Source organism: Triticum urartu, chromosome 3A, assembly GCF_056163025.1.
Source record: "Triticum urartu cultivar PI428250 chromosome 3A, HENAU_Tu73, whole genome shotgun sequence".
Classification (NCBI taxonomy): Eukaryota; Viridiplantae; Streptophyta; class Magnoliopsida; order Poales; family Poaceae; genus Triticum; species Triticum urartu.
In genome coordinates, this window is record NC_141875.1 from 396,659,112 (window position 1) to 396,673,697 (window position 14,586).

At 48.5% G+C, this 14,586-nt stretch overlaps 2 protein-coding genes across 8 annotated transcripts; both read right to left on the bottom strand.

Moving 5' to 3' along the window:
* Positions 1-8,980: 8,980 nt before the first annotated feature.
* LOC125544195 (uncharacterized) lies at positions 8,981-12,850 on the bottom strand. Of its 7 annotated transcripts, none has more exons than XR_015619025.1 (5): positions 12,210-12,850; positions 12,070-12,126; positions 10,954-10,989; positions 10,075-10,274; positions 8,981-9,944 (listed from the first exon to the last, which is right to left on the bottom strand). XR_015619025.1 is itself a non-coding variant. In XM_087547196.1 (4 exons), the coding sequence occupies exons 1-4, from the start codon at positions 12,487-12,489 to the stop codon at positions 9,852-9,854; spliced, it is 411 nt and encodes a 136-aa protein (XP_087403322.1). In that variant the 5' UTR covers positions 12,490-12,850; the 3' UTR covers positions 8,981-9,851. The 7 variants fall into 7 exon arrangements, 4 of the variants coding, with proteins under 4 accessions (XP_087403322.1, XP_087403323.1, XP_087403325.1 ...); XR_015619026.1 differs by having other exon boundaries at positions 10,954-11,002; XR_015619024.1 differs by having other exon boundaries at positions 10,075-10,989.
* A 140-nt stretch (positions 12,851-12,990) lies between these two features.
* Positions 12,991-14,151, bottom strand: LOC147979830 (uncharacterized). The gene has a single exon (XM_087547195.1). It carries the CDS (start codon positions 13,979-13,981, stop codon positions 13,088-13,090), a length of 894 nt encoding a protein of 297 aa, XP_087403321.1. The 5' UTR covers positions 13,982-14,151; the 3' UTR covers positions 12,991-13,087.
* Between the last annotated feature and the right edge of the window lie 435 nt (positions 14,152-14,586).

The following is a 14,586-nucleotide window of genomic DNA, read 5'->3' on the forward strand; positions in this document are numbered from 1 at the left end:
ACAACAAGTTTATTCTTTTCATTGTTCATTTCCCAACAACTCCATCCAATACTCTATGGAAGGATGCTTTCAAATTCATTTGAGGTAGAAGATGTTGCTTTTCTTCTTCGTTACTTTCAGTCGGTTCTATCTTTTGTTCCGGAGGCATTGTGATGTTGCACGCTTCGACCCATCATCCCATTTTTGTCAAAGATCTTGTTCTTTCCTTTGCTTATCCATTCAATCGGAGTGTCGTGCTCTCTTTTCAAGTTCTTCCCATTTTGTCAAGTTTTACCTCCCTTCTCAACCGGAGTGCTGTCTGAAATCTTTCTTACCCATTGTGCCATTCTTTCAATAGTTCTGGAGGCAGTGTGTTGTTGATTTCGTCAAGTATCATCCAATCTTCCCAAGTTCATGTTCAATTCCTTCCATTTACAATCGGAGTGTTGTCCAAATTATATCATTCTTATTCCTTCTCTATCTTGTTATAACTAGAGTGTTGTCATAATTGATCTTTATCGTTCCTTGTACATCTCGTTTCAACCGGAGTGCTTGCATGTACTTCTTGTCCATTGTAACCCTTTTCTTATGTCTTCCAACCTACAAGGTTACCATAATGTTCCTTGTTCCTCTTTTCCAACGGAGTGTTTTTCAACTTTGTTCATCTTCGTTGCATTCTTTCTTTCAATTTGTTCAATCTCTCAAGGTTCTTTGGTTTCACTCATTTGTCAAAGAAGCAACTTAGTTTACCTCTCCTCTTCCTTTTCTGCTTCTCTCCGGTGCCATCCTAGATCTCGGGACGATATCCTCTTGTAGTGGCGGAGTGTTGTAACGCCCTGAGACCGACGCTCCAGATGCCTTCCAGTAATTTCGTTGCCGACGTGTGTTTATTTTGCTTGCTCCTTTTATTTTTGCATTGCGTCATGTCATCATGCCATTTCATTTTTTAAAATCTATTAAATAAAATGCATAGATCTTTGATCTATTTAAATTGAGGGAACTCACATGGTGATTTTTCTATATGACATATCCTTCCAATATATGAGGAAGCTATAGTAAATATTCTAACACACTTGCAAAATAATTCCATGTATTTTCTACTTCAAGTTTGGTCCCCAAACTTTGCCCATAATTTCTTTCGATCTCCACAAAAATTCTAAACATTTTTGGACTCTCCAAAAATGTTTTCCTAATTCAAACTTATTTGAATCACATTCAAATGTGTTTGAATGCAATCCTTCCAAGCAGTGCCAAATGTATTTTTTGGATCAAGCTCCTTTTTGTGAGTCCGAGAAAATAATCCCTTGCCCAACGTCTTTAACCTTTTCTGCACTCCTTTTCTTTCTTTGCATTTTTCCCAGTTTTGGAAAATAAGTGAGAGGGAGAGAGAGGCTCTAGCCGGCCTCTTAGACCCACCTAGGCCATCCCTGCCAATGCCCATGTCCTCCCAGGCCCATCCAACCCCTAATCCTAACCCTAGCCCGACTCCTCCCTCGATACCTCTCCCCTTCCCTCGTTCCCTTCCATCCAGCGCCGCCAGGAGCCTCGCTCCCCATCTCCCTCCGCGCCCGATCTCCTCCTGCACCGTGCCCCGATCGATGGCGCCTCCTGAGCATGCCCGATCTCCACCAGCAGCCTCTCCATCGACCCCGCTCTCCTCCTACCCTACGACCAAGCCGCCGCCCTGGAGCTTCTCCGCCGCCGGCGCCCTTCTCCAGCGCCCCAAGTCTCATCGGCGCCTGCTCCTGTATCGAGCAGGGGAGCAAGGAAGACGAAGCCCAGCTCTGCCGCCTAGGCAATTCGTCTGTGCCGCGCCTCCCCTTCCTCTGCTCCCTTTTCGGCCTCCTCCTCGTCGCTCCCATTGCCACAAGCAGAGGCTTGCCTCGCCACTCCGGCGACCTAGTCCTCCGACAACCTCGACTTCCAGCCCGCTGCTCTGCCTCGCCTCTCACCCGGCCGCCCCCGCGTCGTCTGCGCAGCCGCCTGCATCACGCCCGAGCTCCCGCTTCCTTCGTCCATGGCGTCGCTGCCGCTCCTGGCCTCGCCCACAGCTCCTCCATGTTCCGGTGTCGCCGACTGACCTCGTCTTCCTCCTACCCTGCTGTTGCCATCGAGCACCATTGATGCATCTATGTGTGGAACCTGCAAGTACCCCGACGTTCATCACCATGCACAACTACAGTGACAAGGGTACCACTACCGTCGACCTGGGGACACCAAGTTCCTCTACTACCCGTGTGTGGCTACATCCGGAGATGCGTCAAGTTCAACTTCCTTCATGGGAACGACTACCTCTCGTGGGCGTGTATCGTCGCCTTGTACCATTTTGGTTCTTCAAGGCCACCAAGTTCCGCTACGAGATGTACCCGTACCATCGCCGAAGACCCGTGTAACACAAGCGTCAAGTTCTACTACCGTCACAAAAATGAGATGGCGGGAGTCCGAAGACCCCAAGTACCATGACAATTGACACAGAGTACCACTACCCTCATCATGTACAACTACCGTCGACCCCAAGTTTCTCGGATTCGTCAAGTTCCTATCCGAAACAAACCGTGTACGACTACCGTCGCTGATATAGTGAGTACCTCTGCCATCGTCATGTACCACTTCTTCCACTACCCTCGCGAGAACGACTACTTCCCACGACGACCCCGTGAACAACTACTTCCCCTTCGACACGTGTACTTATACCGTTGAACTCGATCCGCTCCTAAAATGCATGCTTCAAAGGTATAATGCCGAGACGACCACCCGTGGACCATATGCATGTGATGTGTGTGTATGAGATGGTTGCATGTATCTGTTGCTTGCCGCGCACGATGTATCGCTTGCGCGTTACCCGTTTCCGAGCCATCGACACGTGGGAACCCGGTTACCAGGAGTACCCCACCTTTTCATCGCATGACACTCTCCCGTCACTTCTTATTTTGCACCGGCATCTCAATCGAGTTTCTGGAACCGATATGTTGTCGTGGCTTCATTTTCGGATTCCATGTCGTGGCACCCCTTTCTTTCCGCCATGGCGACAAAATGCTCCTTATCATCTTCATGTCAACTTTTCATAAAATTGCATGAAACTTGCAAATGTCATCCGCATCATGATAAAAACCTTTAAAATGTTTAAAATTGTTGTTGCATTAAATTGCTAATGCACATGAGGATTTACCGGAATTGTTGTTTGATGTTTCCGACCTCATTTAAAATGCCTAACTGTGTATTTTACTCATGTTTCACCTCTTGCCATGTTAAGAACATTTAATTTTGTTGGGTACATAACCGGGAATGAACTAAATAATCGAATGTGGTGTTTCGTCAATATGCAACTTGTTGCATATTGAGCTCCACTTAACTTGTAGTTTTGTTTGTGCACTTTGCCATGCCTCTTCAACCGGACATGCATCATACTTGCTTGTGCATCATGCCATGGTTATGCTTGTGTGTTTACCATGTTGTTTGCTCCTTTCCGGTGTTTCTTCTTCTTGTTAGTTCAGGTAATGTCGCATTTGTGAGGATTCGTTCGACTACGTCCATTTGTCTTCTTCATGGACTCGTTCTTCTTCCTTGTGGGATCTCAGGCAAGACGACCATACCCTCGAAATCACTTCTATCTTTGCTTGCTAGTTGTTCGTTCTATCGCTATGTCGCTCTACCTACCACTTGTTATATCATGCCTCCCATATTGGCATGTCAAGCCTATAACCCACCTTTCCTAGCAAACCGTTGTTTGGCTAAGTTACCGCTTTGCTCAGCCCCTCTTATAGATTTGTTAGTTGTAGGTGAAGCTCAAGTTTGTTCCATGTTGGAACATGGATATGTTGGGATATCACATTATCTCTTATTTTAATTAATGCATCTATATACTTCGTAAAGGGTGGAAGGCTCGGCCTTATGCCTGGTGTTTTGTTCCACTCTTGCCGCCCTAGTTTCCGTCATACCGGTGTTGTGTTCCTTGATTTTGCGTTCCTTACGCGGTTGGGTGTTATGGGAACCCCTTGACAGTTTGCTTTGAATAAAAATCCTCCAGCAAGGCCCAACCTTGGTTTTACCATTTTCCTAACAACGTATCACCTTCCCTTGGGTTCTGCAGACCCGAGAGTCATCTTTATTTTAACCCCCCCCCCCCCCCGGGACAGTGCTTATCTAAGTGTTGGTCCGAACCGAGCCGCCTGTGGGGCCACCTCGGGGAAACTCGAGGGCTGGTTTTACTCGTAGCCTGTCTCATCCGGTGTTGCCCTGAGAATGAGATACGTGCGACTCCTATCGGGATTGTCGGCACATCGGGCGGCTTTGCTGGCCTTATTTTACCATTGTTGAAATGTCTTGTAACTGGGATTCCGAGACTGATCTGGTCTTTCTGGGAGAAGGAATATCCTTCGTTGACCGTGAGAGCTTGTGATGGGCTAAGTTGGGGCACCCCTGCAGGGTATAAACTTTGAGAGCCGTGCCCGCGGTTATGTGGCAGATGGGAATTTGTTAATGTTCGGTTGTAGAGAACTTGACACTTGACTTAATTAAAATGGATCAACTGCGTGTGTAGCCGTGATGGTCTCTTTCCGGCGGAGTCCAGGAAGTGAACACGGTCTTGTGTTATGCTTGAACGTAAGTAGTTTCAGGATCACTTCTTGATCACTTCTAGATTCTTGCCCGTTGCGTTGCTTCTCTTCTCGCTCTTATTTGCGTATGTTAGCCACCATATATGCTTAGTGCTTGCTGCAACTCCACCTCATTACCTTACCCTACCCATAAGCTTAAATAGTCTTGATCTCACGGGTGTGAGATTGCCGAGTCCTCGTGACTCATGGATACTTCCAAACAGTTGCAGGTGCCGATGATACCAGTGCAGTTGACGCAACCGAGCTCGAGTGGGAGCTTGATGAAGATCTTTGTCGTTACTATGTGTCATTTCCTGTTGATCAGTAGTGGTGCCTGAAGGAAATATGCCCTAGAGGCAATAATAAAGTTATTATTTATTTCCTTATATCATGATAAATGTTTATTATTCATGCTAGAATTGTATTAACCGGAAACATAATACTTGTGTGAATACATAGACAAACAAAGTGTCACTAGTATGCCTCTACTTGACTAGCTCGTTAATCAAAGATGGTTATGTTTCCTAACCATAGACATGAGTTTTCATTTGACTAACGGGATCACATCATTAGGAGAATGATGTGATTGACATGAGCCATTCCATTAGCTTAGCACCCGATCGTTTAGTTTGTTGCTATTGCTTTCTTCATGACTTATACATGTTCCTATGACTATGAGATTATGCAACTCCCGTTTACCGGAGGAACACTTTGTGTGCTACCAAACGTCACAACGTAACTGGATGATTATAAAGGTGCTCTACAGGTGTCTCCAAAGGTACATGTTGGGTTGGCGTATTTCGAGATTAGGATTTGTCACTCCGATTGTCAGAGAGGTATCTCTGGGCCCTCTCGGTAATGCACATCACTTAAGCCTTGCAAGCAATGCAACTAATAAGTTAGTTGCAAGATGATGTATTACAAAACGAGTAAAGAGACTTGCCGGTAATGAGATTGAACTAGGTATTGAGATACCGACGATCAAATCTCGGGCAAGTAACATACCGATGACAAAGGGAACAAACGTATGTTGTTATGCGGTCTGACCGATAAAGATCTTGGTAGAATATGTAGGAGCCGATATGAGCATCCGGGTTCCGCTATTGGTTATTGACCGGAGACGTGTCTCGGTCATGTCTACATTGTTCTCGAACCTGTAGGGTCCGCACGCTTAACATTACGATGACAGTTTCATTATGAGTTTATATATTTTGATGTACCGAAGGTTGTTCGGAGTCCCGGATGTGATCACGGACTTGACGAGGAGTCTCGAAATGGTCGAGACATAAAGATCGATATATTGGACGACTATATTTGGACACCGGAAAGGTTCCGGGTGAGATTGGGACAATACCGGATCACCGGGAGGTTATTGGAACCCCCCGGGAGGTATATGGGCCTTATTGGGCCTTAGTAGAAAGGAGGGGAAAGGAGCAAGGGAGGGCCCCTCCCAAGCCCAATCCGAATTGGGAAGGGGGCCGCCCCCCCCTTTCCTTCCTCCCTCCTTCCTCTTCCTTCCCTCTCCTACTCCTAATAGGAAAAAGGGGAGTCCTACTCCCTGTGGGAGTTGGACTCCCCCCTAGGGCGCGCCACCCTCCTTGGCCGGCCCCCTCCTCCACTCCTTTATATACGGGGGCAGGGGGGCACCCCATAGACACAACAGTTGATCATTGATCTCTTAGCCATGTGCGGTGCCCCCCTCCACCATAGTCCTCGATAATATTGTAGCGGTGCTTAGGCAAAGCCCTGCGACGGTAAAACATCAAGATCGTCACCACGCCGTCGTGCTGACGGAACTCATCCCCGACACTTTGCTGGATCGGAGTCCGGGGATAGTCATCGAGCTGAACGTGCGCTAGAACTCGGAGGTGTCGTAGTTTCGGTGCTTGATTGGTCGGGCCGTGAAGACGTACGACTACATCAACCGCGTTGTGCTAACGCTTCCGCTTCCGGTCTATGAGGGTACATAGACAACACTCTCCCCTCTCGTTGCTATGCATCACCATGATCTTGCGTGTGCGTAGGAAATTTTTTGAAATTACGACGTTACCCAACAGTGCCCAGCTGGGACGATCGGGGATCTAGCATTTGGGGTTGTCTTCTTTTATTTTGGTTCTATAGTCGGACCTTGATTGTACTCTGGATGATGTATGTTTAACTTGTTATTTGTGTGAAGTGGTGATTGTTAGCCAACTCTTTATCCCTTTCTTATTTAGTACATGGGATTGTGTGAAGATTACCCCTCTTGCAACAAAACTATCATGCGGTTATGCCTCTAAGTCGTGCCTCGACATGTGGGAGATATAGCCGCATCGTGGGTGTTACATCAGGTCACTCACTTTTGATAGCAAATGTCTCCCCCTAGGGATCACAATCTTCCTAGTGACACAATTTGGGATCCAAGCATCTTCCCAGATATTGTGTGTGATTGTATGCTTATCATACACGTTCTATAATAGTGAACCGTTCATGATGGGCCGCGCATCATAAACGTAGCACCACAGAATACCGACTGCGATGGCAATGCGAGCACAAACGAGTAGGAGTACTTTATATGCATCTTGGCTCCCTATCCCCGATGGTTTCTGGGTTGTGTGGGAAGGACCCCCCTATCGCTTGCACTCACTTGACGATGGTTCAAAATGCCGTCGTGGAAAGGGGTTAAAAACCATTTTTATAGCACTGACGCGTACCAGTGATGCATTCAGTCTGGAGCCAAAGTCACCTTTGGCACCGGTGGTGGCACCTGCTGGCCCGTCTGTCGGTGTCGCCGGAGGCGACAGGCCCCAGGTTGGGGAAATGGCGCGGGTCCTTCAACCGGTACGTGACTTCGGTGGTTCCCGTGTGTGTGGCATGCCTACACCTCATGCAGACCCTTCTGGTTGCTGGCACATCGTCATGAGGCCCTGCCCACCACCTTCCATGTTCCTCCGTTGTCATGCTTTCATCGCGCGGCCTACTCCCCCAAGGTGGTTGCAGGATCATTTGCTTCTGATGCTTCTTTATAGGGCATCGCGCCCGGGAGTGTAGGGACCCAATCTGGTGCACGAGTTGCCTTCAATTCGGGCATATCGCTCATTTCTGTCATGTAGAGCCCTACGACGACTAGACTATGGCACCTTGGGGAGCTACTCCACCTCCTACCCCCACCACATGCATCCACCGATGATGCTACATTGAATGACGTGCCTTTGCAGCATGTGTGCATGGTGAGGGCCGAGTTGCTTCGCATTGAGCTTCGCGACTGCCTTACCCGTGCTAGGAGTGTTTTTGTGAGAGCGGAGGCCGCTCTTGGCAAGCTCTAGGTTGTGCACGTTGTGCCTTTGCTTCAGGTTGTTTTTGTTTCTACGGATGAAGGGGAAGTATTCCACTATGGAGGTTTCTCCCCACGTGCTAGATCTTACTCGTCGTCGTTGCCTGTGGTGACTTCTGTTTATGAGAGTGCAGTCATTGTGAAGGTCGTAGCTCAAGTGCTACGGATTATGCCTGAGCTGCGGGTGCTATGTGAGAAGCCTACTTGACCTCTATTAATGGTGATTCCTAAGGAGATGGGCTCGCTAAGGGCCCTCACAGTGCCCACGATGCACCCACCATCGTCGTTGGATCCTAGCCAACTATCGGTGTCTGCGAATGATGGGGCAACTGAGGCATGTGTGTTGGCACCTAATTCTGATGCTCTCTTTACGAAAGAGCTTTGTGATTTGCTCGCCAACTTGAAGGCATCTAGCCCTGGATCTGGCAACGCGATTGCTGGCCTCCTGACGGGAAAGGCCACCAGAGAAAAAACAAGAAGGTGAAGCGGTCTCTAAGGAGCAAAAGCAAGAAGAATGATGCCAAGAAGGTGTTGGCGGAGCAAAAGGAAGAAAAATGATGCCAAGAAGGTGTTAACGGATGCTTCTTAGTCTTCTAGATTTTCTTCCTGGTTTGGCTTGACTTTCTCTATGTGTTTGTTGGTGTTCGTTGTCTTCAATCAATCAGATGTATTTGTTGGTGTTCGTGAGATGTTTTTGTTGAGCATGGGAGTTTGTGAGAGTGTGATCATTGCGTGTTGGGAATAGTTGCTAGTCGGCCGTGTCGGCATGTAGTTTGCATGTGGGATGTTCACATTGGTTTTCACATGGCTCTTTAATTGGCAATTATTTTCTTCTCAATTAATCAATGAGACAAATCTTTTACTTTCATTTCAAAAACTATTTGAACAGATGCGACTATGGAAAAAAATGACAAAATAAAATGAACATTTATTTTTTGCCTTTGTTTAAGAAAAAAAGTTAAGTTAGATATGTCTTTTGAGGAAATGAGATCATGCTCTTTTAGGCTGGTCATAATGGGAAGTAACATATACTAGTATCATGCATATGATACTAATGTATGATACTACATCCATAGTGCATAGTATCATAAAGTAGTATCATAGATGGTCTCATTTATTACCATGCATGACAGATAGTAGCATAACATTTATTATGTTACGGTATCTACCTATGTTACTATGACCTTCTCTCTCTTCTTTAATTTCCTGCCACATAAGTATGTTTGCGAATCCCAAGTATATGATACTTCCTCCGTCCGGAAAAAATTGTCCAGCGCTTAGTTCATTTTCAAATTTGCAAAAAAAACCTTTCATCTTCAAATCTCTTGCTAATCAGCCCGCGGTTGCTTCTTCCTCCTTTCTCCGTCCGACGCCCAAGCCACCGTCGGCACCTGTCGTAGGGCCGAGCGCGTGACGACGGCCACGACCTGCGCCGCCGCTGTGAACCACCGCCGCCCGTGCCCACCTACGCCACCCGAGGCGGGCCGCACCACCGCTGTGAACCAACGCCGCCCGCGCCCACCTGCGCCGCCCGAGGCGAGCTGCGCCGTCCACCTGCTCCTCCGCGGCGACCACCTCAACGGGCGGCGGCTCCACGGCTGAATGGCGCTGCACCGCCGCCATCCTCTCCCGCCGTCACCCCTTCCGCCGCCCAGGGCTGCGCCGCTATCCCCTCCCGCCAGCCAGGGCCTGCGCCGCCGCCAGGACCTGCGCGCGCCTGGGTCTCGAGCGCCTGGACCTAGAGCTCCCGGCGGGCCTGGAATGGAAGCTCATCCTCAACCTCGAGGCCCCTGTCGTCTCCCCCACTCCTCTCCTCGACCTGCTGCTCGTCTGCAAGTTGCTGCTCCTCCCAGGCGGCCCTGCTCGTGCTGCTGCCCGGAGCTACCCTACTTGTGCTGCTGCCGCTGAGAAGAAGCTCCAATTTCTGATCCTTACATTTGTTCATTAATTTCAAACACAATTGATCATGCTGCCGGTGAGAAGAAGCTCCATTTTCTGATCCCTGCACTTGTTCATTAATTTCAAACACAATTGATCATGCTGCCGGTGAGAGTACTCTGCAGAAATGTTGCAAAAAAGATTCAGTTAACACAGAAGTTAAATGAATGTGTCCAATGTCCAAAGTTCATCAGTTAACTGAATGTTAACAAAAGTTAACTGAATCTTTGGATAATTTCTGAACCTCACCTAGAGTAGAAGCAATTTCTGATCTACTGTTGCTGTCAATTTCCTCAAGATAAAAGAACATTATTCAGGAATTTAATATGTCATCACTTTTTTTTGAGCTGTCAGAGCACCCACAGGAGGAAAAGCTTTCAAAATGGTGGGCATTCACTTGTAGTTTTTCTTCATGCAGATAGGCCTTCCAACTTTCCAAGATTCTTACTCTGGGTTAATTAATTACACAACATACAGAAGTAGAGTCATGTTGCTGGTCTATTGAGCATAAAAATAAACTATGTATAAAAGCAGGGTTGTTAAGCCTATTCTCTACAAGATTACCTTCGTAGAACTATTACACACGATCGAATGTGAGCACATAAAGTGAACTTTCCAAGATTAAGTTAACTTGTGAGAGATACTACTAGCATCTTCTCTGCATCTTCAGTAAATTGTCATTTGGCAGTTTAAAAAAACTCATAAAGTGGAGTAGGAGCATAAAAAATTCAGGGGAGTATATGTTCAGTACTGTCATGGTCACTACTGTTATGATCTCTACTGCCATGGTCTCTACTGCCATATTGTACAAAGAAATAAAATAAAATAACAATGCTTGCAAATTTTGCAAGCACTAGTTTGGAAAATGAAAACATACACTCATGTTTCAGTTGACAGTGACAAATTTTGCAAGCACTAACTTGGAAAATCCTACTGCAGTTTACTAAAATTTCCTTGATGTTCATGGAATGTGCTTCCATCAACTAAATTTCCTTGTTTCTAAACTGTAGCATTAAAATGATCATGGTCTAAAATGAGAGAAGGAAAACATCTCTGAAAACATTCCCAAATCCTTCCTGACAGAAAGACAGAGAAAAGACAGCACAATAAGATTACAAAGTGGCTTACATAATGAGCGCAGGGTGAAGGTCTTCACATGCAAACCTGCATCACATAGCTTTTGTTTTCAGTTAACCAAAATAACAAAATGTGGATGTCTTAACAGTTTGCTGTCAATTTTCGACTGAGTTTACTGAACTTGTTAATTTTACTGAGCAAAATCCATCACTAGTGACTGAATTTTTATTTTATTTGAATTTATTTGGAATAATGTCAACAGGGATACTACAAGGACTAACAAGAAGTTGCTCCTGTAGAATAAAGATCAGGAGCAAATCTGCTCCTACAGAGAGGAAAACAAAAATAAGCATCAATAATTGGCATGTTCTGGTATTGATCTTAGCTTATTTGAATTAGTTAACATTACGAATTGCATATACTAAAGCAAACTTGTGACTAAATTTTTGTATAGTCACTTTTGACTAACTTTATTTGAGTTTACTTGGAATTATTCTTCTTCTACTCTTACTACTACTGTCAACATTCAATTTTGACCTGGAAACAGGGGGACTAGGTGAAAAAAAAATCTACTGAATTAAATTGATTAAGTTGGAATCTCTCTTTTCTATAGGAGTTAACTGAATTTTGTACTGAACCCAATCTACAGGAATTGATTGAAATAGTGAATGCATCCATGGATGATACTACCTAAAACATGTAAGCAGAGATCTACTCCAATTCATGAACAGTAAACTGTCCCAGCGATGCACACAATTGAGCACACAGTAAACTGAATTCATAGACTGAATTTTACCGAACTTGGTAATTTTACTAAGCACACAATTGAAGTGCTTGTGCATTTAATCTCCACTTCTTTTCTTTTGATAGTGAAATTCAATCTGAATTTTGTAAGCAGAGAAGCAATGTAGTGACTGTACTCCAAGTTAAATTCAGGCAATGTGTACACAAAGTAGTGACTTTGTCACCAACTGAACTCAATTATCACCAATACTGTTTATACTGAATTTATACTGTATGTTTATCTACTGTATGTTCACCAATACTGGAAGCATGCAAAGTGCAAGGCTAACTGAATCTATACTGTATGTTCATCTACTGTAGTCCATCTCCATGGCTAACTGAAATTTGTCAGTACTGTACTCGTACTCCATATACATGGCTCACCTGCACCAAAAGAAGCAGCATCCATTCCTCTGCAATACTCCATTCCTCCTCCAATTTCTGCACAAACCAATCGCTGCAAAAAATCAGCTCACCTGCTTGCTTCAACAGACAGACATCACCTGTAAATTCAGAAGACAGACCTGCGCTGTGGGCGAGCGGGGAGCAGAAGCAGAAGCGGCAGCGGCGGCGCTGGTGGAGCCAAGAGTGCAGGTCCTCCATCATCAGCCCACCAGCTCGAGGAGCAAGATGAGCTGCTGGAGCAAGTCTTCGTCTTCCCCATGCCCTGGTCGTCTTTCCCATGCCACCGCCGCCGGAGCTCGAGGTCTGGAGGAGGTGCTCGAGGACGAGGAGCGGGCCATCGAGCGCCGCCGCCGGAGCTCGAGGTCTGGAGGGGGTGCTCGAGAACGAGGAGCGGGTCATCGAGCGCCGCCGACGCAGCCGGCAAGGCACGAGCTTTACAGAAAAGGAGATCCCTTCCCTCTTGATCTCCTAGTGCGGACGCAGAGAAGCGGAGAGACGAGGGGGAGAAGGCGGCCGACATGCGGCGAGGCGACGGAGCAGGCGGCCGGCGCGTGGCGAGGCGACGGAGAAGAGAAGCAGACGGAGGGAGGGCTGCGTAGTTTGTCGGGAGAAAGGGGAGGTGATTTTCGCAAAATGTCGTCAGGGACAACTTTTCCCGAACGGAGGGAGTACTAGTTATGTTACCCCACTATGGCCAGCCTTATATAGCTTTGCTACGAGGATCCTGGGCCGACATGTCAGTGGACCAATGGCACCTACAGTACGTCAAGGGATCTGTGTCCATATGAGTCCTCGGACCCTACCATTGTTAGAAAGAAATCTTTTGCACTTGCATCTCTACCCCTCTTCTTAAACTACTCTACAGTTCAGTTCATAATAAGAGTATACCAAATCCGGTAATGAGTCATGACCGCTAAATCAATACCATAATCATAGCGCAGACTAACACATGATTTTGATTGGTTCATACGTCTCCGTACATGGAATGCGTACGCAGTCAAATGAAGCCGCCGAGGGAGAGGCTGAGGGTGGCCTGAAGGTCGAGCCGCCAGAGGTAGCCGCCAGCGTCTAGCCGCCACACGTCGCACGGGGCCACGAGGGAACCTCGGCGAGGGCATGCGTACGGGACGCGCACCCGACAGGTGAAACCGGCACAGGAGCCCCACGCCGGCACGGGGGCGCCATCCTTGGCGGCGAGCACCACCCGCACCTCGGAAGCGGCCGCCGACGGGGCCATGGCTGCGTCTACGTCCTCCCTACCGGACACTGCCCGGTTGAAAGCCACGTTTGTCCACGTGACGCGGCCGCACTGGTCGGACACGAACGTTGGGGCCTCGTCGCCGCCGCAGGCCGCAGCGTACGGCGCCTCGCCGTCGCGCCAGATGCCTGTGACGTCCTCAACCGTCACCCAGGACACCGCTTGCCGCAGCGCCTGCGGCGGCAGGACCAGTCCGGCAACGTGGGCAGGCGCCAGATTCGCCACCGGCGCCGCCCCACCGAACCCCTCCTCTGCCGGCAGCACAGGCATGAGCGGCAGGGGTGGAGGAGGCGACGAGTCGACGGACGTCATCCCCGACGAGGAGGAGGACGGCGAGGACAAAGGCTTGTCCTGCACGTAGTCCAACTTTTGCGTCGTCGGTGCAGCCACCGTGGCCTGCTTCTTGGGCTTCCGTCCCCTCCTCCCGGTACCCCCTGGCCCTGCAACCGCCTTCCGTCTCCCCTTCCCCTTCCCAGCCGGCACGGCCGGCATCGGCGCAGGCGCCATCGCCGCCGGCTTTGGCGCGATGGGCCTAAACTTCAGCATGGCCCTTCCCATGTGCCACCCCTGGCCTGCCTGGGCCCCGGCTGCGTACCTCGGCGCCAAGCAGCACCCTCCCTTCCTCTCCATCATACACCAGACGCCTCGGTGGAAGCAGAAGAGAACGGCAGCGACTAGTCTCAGTTACGCTGAGTGCTACTTTCTCGGCGCGGTGCGAGTAGACCACGGCGGCAAGCAGGTTGGTTTTATACAAGGACGCGCAAGGGACACGCGTCAGGGAGCACAGGTGTCGCGAGTGGGAGCGGGATATGATTGGTCTCGCGACACCACCTGGCCCCCGACGGGCAGCGGCAGCACGTGAAAGGCCGCGACCCCATTGGGCGCGCTCGCCATGGCTGCCGTGGCACGCAAACGGATTAAATATCTGCTAGGAGTACCAGACTAGCCAGTAAGAGAAGAGATTTGTACTAGCGCTAGCGCGACGTGTCCCTTGCTTGCTGCCCCATCCGTAGAACGCAAGAGAGCGCAAAAGGCGTGATTCGCTTCGGCCACAAGTACAAGCACGCGCACCTCACTGAGACGTGGGCCCGACCGAGCTATGAGGTCCACATGTCTGTAGGACGAAGTTTGAGGTTTTGCGTGTGTTGTTGCTGCGGGTAAAGGTGGCGGTGGTCGGGTGGGTAGAGTGGGGGTGAGGATTTTGGACCAATGGGAGTGCGTCCAGTGTGCAGCGCTTT

Excerpts from the sequence above, each read along its gene's own strand:
- LOC125544195 (XM_087547196.1), bottom strand. The coding sequence starts at position 12,489 with ATGACCCGCTCCTCGTTCTCGAGCACCCCCTCCAGACCTCGAGCTCCG. Across the intron at positions 12,127-12,209 it reads CCCGCTCGCCCACAGCGCAG|AAATTGGAGGAGGAATGGAG; the intron begins GTCTGTCTTCTG and ends TGGTTTGTGCAG. Across the intron at positions 10,990-12,069 it reads TGCTGCTTCTTTTGGTGCAG|GTTTGCATGTGAAGACCTTC; the intron begins GTGAGCCATGTA and ends TATGTGATGCAG.
- LOC147979830 (XM_087547195.1), bottom strand. The coding sequence starts at position 13,981 with ATGATGGAGAGGAAGGGAGGGTGCTGCTTGGCGCCGAGGTACGCAGCC.